Below are 5,223 nucleotides of genomic sequence, written 5' to 3'. Positions count from 1 at the left end.
CACACCTAGCTTTTGCACCTCCACAATGATTGGTGGTGCAGTGACCACATTTAACAGTCGGTTTAGGTGTGGTCAGGTAGTTAGGGCCCTTTTTTGTACACCTCTAGTCCCAATGTCAATAAAATAGTAGTTTTCACAAAATCATAGAATTAAAAAAATAGCAAATACGTAATTGACTCCCATCAAAGGCAAAATGATGCTCTAGGGTCAAGAAAAATCATATGTTAGCAGAGAGTGTACATGCCATTAGAATGACCTAAGATTGACAACCGATATAAGTTATGGATATACCCTTTCATATCTTTACAAACACCATTTCAGAGGTCCAGTTTACATTCATCACCAAAGATTTATTACATAAAATGTCTTTGTTGAGGCGGTATCCTTATAAGAAATTATAAAAGAATATTTTAGTTTGCTCAGGTTGTCAAGAGAGAGCTGCCTTCCTTGATGAGAACAAACACACCGCCACCATCTTCCCTTGAAATTCGAAGTTCTTCATCAAGGTAAGTGGTAAGTAACCATGATTCAGGATTGCTTTTTGAGAAAGAGACCTTCAATGGTGGCTGGCTGGAAATGGTCTTTGCAACAGATGAAGCTGTGTCTTGAACAGAGTTGATTAAGCCCTCGAAGGGCGAAAGGTCAATCTTTTGCCCCAGAAGTTCCACATTTTCGGGTATCACTATGGAGTCAGTTAATTGGGGAGTCCCAATGATACCTTCTTCAAATTTCATCTGAATAGAGTGAGAAAAAAAAAAAAGGAAAGGGCTAATTTAGAGCTAAATCCAATGCTTCAAAGTTCTCTAAGGTGAGATAGAACAACATGGCAAAAGAGAATCTCTGAATGCCAGGGGCAAAGCTATAACATGGATGGCCCCCCACAAAATTTTAAAAAATTATTTTATATTATGTATAAGTATTAAATATTTAAATATTTAGCTACAAAAATAGAAGATGTCCCCCAATGTTTGAGTTAGTCCAATAAAGCTCTTAAAAATCAATAGAATTTGTCAATTGGTCTAGTAGTTATAGAGATAAGGTAGTTTTTGTTTTCTCTAATTCATTTTTTGTACATGTTTAATATCAAACTAGACAGTTTTTGTATACTCATTAGAAGTTTAAAAGATGATAAGTTCCCCTAAAAAATTATCTTCCGAATATATATATTTGAAAGTTGTTAATTTTATATACAATATATTTATATATTATGACCTACTCTAGTATCAAAATATTAATGTTTATATTTGTGTACATACATTTATGTATGTGTAGGATGGTTTATCTTAACTCGAAACTAATATATTAATACCAAAATTCGGCCCCCCAAATAAAAAATCATAGCTCCACGTAGAATGTACTTGGAATATAATTTTGATTTGCACCCTTTAATGCATGGTCCTTAACAGAGATTTGAAACATATATGCAAGAAATAATATGTAACTTTAGATTGCTGGACATGTAGGCATAATTAGTGATTGATGAGAAAGGATAACATTAAAAGAAACAAAAATAAAACCTGCACACTCTTTGGACTTCGGACTTCAAACTTGGCACCGTTACCAATTGGAGTTGTAGCCAATGGCCCAGCAAGCAAGACAATATTCTCGACCGTAACATTTTCTGAGTCAATTATTTGTGATATTTCTTCTACCGTCACTAAGGGCAGTGTACCCTTCGACAACAATGGGAATAAACCTGCAAAACATGTGTACCTGCTCCACACACAAAATTCAAATTCACCATGTACATGACTATTCTCATGAGTACTAGAAGAAGAAACATGAGAACTCTTATGAGGAAAAAAAAACAAAACAAATCTTGTTGTTTCATGATATATTTCCAATATTAATTGTTGCTATACATCAACTTCCAAGGATAACTACAAAGCATTTCTCAGCAAATAGCTAACACATTAAGCAACAACGTCATACCAAATCGTTTTTTTTTTTTTTTTTGAGAGATAATTACAATATATTGCTAAGCCTGTATCTCGAACCCTTCTCCCCTAAACCCCATGCACTTTGTGCATGGGGAGGTGCCTATTTGGCTACAAGGCCCTTGGCCAAATCGAATTTTTTGGGTTTTGCTTTAAATTAATTATCTGTAACAGACCTATAATGTAAAAATAGCGGAATGCCATATGTAAAATCATTACTAGATCTAGAGACCTCTATGCAAGTATGCATGCCTCACATAACAAGAACTAGATGAGTGTAAAGATGCACCATTCTTGGGTTGATCATTTTGATCCTGGCTCCAAAGTTTGTACACAACCCAAGTCCTATGGATTTTAGCTTTGGTGGATGTCTGAATTCCATGAAGGGGGCCAAACCAAATTACAAAGCAACTTGATTATCACAAGTCACAAACAGCCTAGAGTTGCATTCCTGTCTGTCTTCTAACACTAACAAGTACATATAAGAAGTCTATTCTACATTAAAAAATTGTAGTACAAATGGATGTCTTGTCTTTTTTTTCTATGTATCCAACGCGGATCCCGTTTGCGTTTCTTTCCTCTCTCTTTTTTCCAACCGCATGTTTGACTTTTCAGCAGTGAACCGTACACCCGTGCACTGTTCACAGGTCCACAAACTTCACTTTTTACCAACTTTTTCATTAAAAAATGGGTCTTACAATACTATTCACACATTTAAAAATTATTTTACTATAGTGTTTTCAGTTTTAGCAAAATAAGTTCTATCCAAATGGACCTTAAGACTTTTCTACCTTAAACAAATGTAGTTCAAATGGATGTCTCGTCAAAACTTCATAAATTTTGCCTTTAGTGAGTCGCTTAGTTTCATTGTAGTAGAACATGCGGCTCTTGTCTCAACTATGTCATTTGAACATATTTCTTTCAAATCTCATTGTTTATATCTTTGTTTTCACTAAATTACTGATTACCTCCAAAATTTAAGCTATTAGAGAATTATGAATTTAATGATTTAATCATTATTTTATCAAGAGTGCCTTTTAGTTAGAGCCCATTGGCTTCAATCAAGGTGTAAAAGATCAAACTGCAAAACACAAATACAATCTCATATTGCCGGTTGAATTATGAACACCTACTGGAATGCTTTCTACAAAATATTCTTACTCTACAAGAATCTTACAAAGCAATTACTATAATATAGAGAGAGTTTATAGGCACAACAAAAATCCCAAAACATTTTCAAACAAAATTGTTTTGAGTTATGTTGGATCCGGGTATAATCTTTCTTATTTTATTTTAACTTAGGTTAGACTAACACCTCATTTTTTTTGGGTAAAAATGTTGTGACTTGTGAGATTATGACCATAGAAGAACTCGAATACTAATAGTCTAATACACCACTCCACCAACAAAAAAATTTCTTAGTTTTCAAACAAGATTCATCGAATGATATAGAACTCCTAAAATTTTATGAAATTTTCCATTTCCAAAGGTGAAAAACACAAACTGAACCAAGCAAGCAAGTTACTTCTCTACTAAGATTTAATTAAACAAGTTTCAGAATCTCCTATCACTTTTAAGCTTTTGATGCACATGTTCATATATAATACTATTAGAGCAGGTAATCCTGAGAGTTCGAACTGTGTAAACAAACACTTACGCGAGAATCCATTTTCCATTGAGAAGAGTCAAGGCCTCAGTGCGTGCAGGGATGGGTTTTTTCGCCTCCAGCTGCGTGATAAGCTCGGTAATCTTGGCTCTTGTCTCGCTCGTCGCACTTAGCCCCCTGTCAGTCCCGTTAAACAAGGTCACCAAAGCCTTCTTCAGCCTATCGATCTCTCTTGGCGCCGCCGTCACCACCTCCTCCGCCACCGCCTTCACCTCCTTCACCACCGCCACCGCGGGCCCCTCTTCCTTCTTAGGACCCAACTCCTCTTCGCTCCCCGCTCTGACCCGGAAACTCGGCCTCTCCCGGACCAATTCCCCGGTCCAAATCCGGGTTTTCTCGACCCGTTTCGCTCCGATTTTAACAGAATTTGGCTCAAAAACTGAAGCTTTGGGAGTGAATTGGGTTTGTGGAGTGACCACTGAGAGACTGAATTGGCTTAACTGTGACACAAAGGCCATATTTTGCAGTGTTGATTTGGGTTTTTCTTTGCTTGAGAGAGAACAGAGAGGTATGTGAACTGAGAGTAAAGAACAGAGAGTAGAGTTAATATATATACAGAGCTGTCCTGAGCGAGAAAATACCACATGTTACGAGTGTACGTTTCTCTCCTCTCTCTCTCTCACAGCTGGTGAGAGAGATGGAGGAAGCATACACCCATGACAGGGTATACTTCCTCATACTGAGCAACTATGCCGACTTCCTAGTACGTGTATTAAATTTAAAGGGATCAGTTTTTCGGAGCAACCATGCCGACTACCTAGTCCATACGTGGATGTGAAGGCATTGGAGGAAAATAGGCCGACTTCATGTAGGACAAGAAAGGGTCTGTTTTGTAATGTGAATTTTGCATGAACGTGATTTGTTTGGTCTGTAGTACACTTATACTATTGGCGGAGAATGTGCGATAGGTCAACAGAAATTGCACTAATTATGTGTGTCCAGCTTACCATGAGCTCAAGCATTGAGCATGAACGCAATGTGTTCCTAATTTCAGCTATTAATTAATTTTTAATAAAAAAAAGTTGGGATGTCCAATGATCTTTGTGCTAAGCACTATGTTTACTGATTTGATTTGTGTATTTTATATTATTTGGGTCACGAGGCTGTGCCTCTAGGAACCAACTTTTATTAGGTTCCCAATAAACCAAAAAGAGTAACATAGGAGTGAAAAAAAAAAAAAAAAAAGTTACATAGGAATGAACTTAGCAAAAAAACCAAAAAGAGTTGCGTAGGTGTGTGAAAAAAAAATCATCGAATTGTGGTCTGATGATAGAAGTTTTTGTTCCAGCATCTAGAGAGAAGTGATCTGAGCGATAATCCTAACAAAACCCGTGTAATATACGCGGTATTACCCATTGTCGTCACGTGGCGTGGAGTCAATAAGCCATACTGGAAACCCTCTTTTTTCATTTTTAAAAAAAAAAAAAAAAGTCTTCTAGAAAATGCAATAAGGCAAGCCACTAAATTGGGGGGATAATGGTGCCGAGTAATACTGTAAATACTATAAAATTATAAATAACAATTACCAAATATGTCTAATATATAACTATTGTGATCGTCTTATAGATCAATCATAAATATTCAAAGTTGAGATAAACTTAGTTATTTTTAAATATCCTA

At 36.2% G+C, this 5,223-nt stretch overlaps 1 protein-coding gene across 1 annotated transcript; it reads right to left on the bottom strand.

Annotated features, from left to right (window-relative positions):
• Positions 1-275: 275 nt before the first annotated feature.
• LOC126727003 (plastid-lipid-associated protein, chloroplastic-like) lies at positions 276-4,283 on the bottom strand. Its single transcript, XM_050432448.1, has 3 exons — positions 3,595-4,283; positions 1,518-1,713; positions 276-734 (listed from the first exon to the last, which is right to left on the bottom strand). The coding sequence occupies exons 1-3, from the start codon at positions 4,059-4,061 to the stop codon at positions 420-422; spliced, it is 978 nt and encodes a 325-aa protein (XP_050288405.1). The 5' UTR covers positions 4,062-4,283; the 3' UTR covers positions 276-419.
• Positions 4,284-5,223: the final 940 nt, after the last annotated feature.

The sequence above is a fragment of the Quercus robur genome, chromosome 5 (genome assembly GCF_932294415.1).
Source record: "Quercus robur chromosome 5, dhQueRobu3.1, whole genome shotgun sequence".
Taxonomy (NCBI): Eukaryota; Viridiplantae; Streptophyta; class Magnoliopsida; order Fagales; family Fagaceae; genus Quercus; species Quercus robur.
Note: the sequence above shows the minus strand (reverse complement) of the source record. Positions and strands in the feature narration are given on the sequence as shown.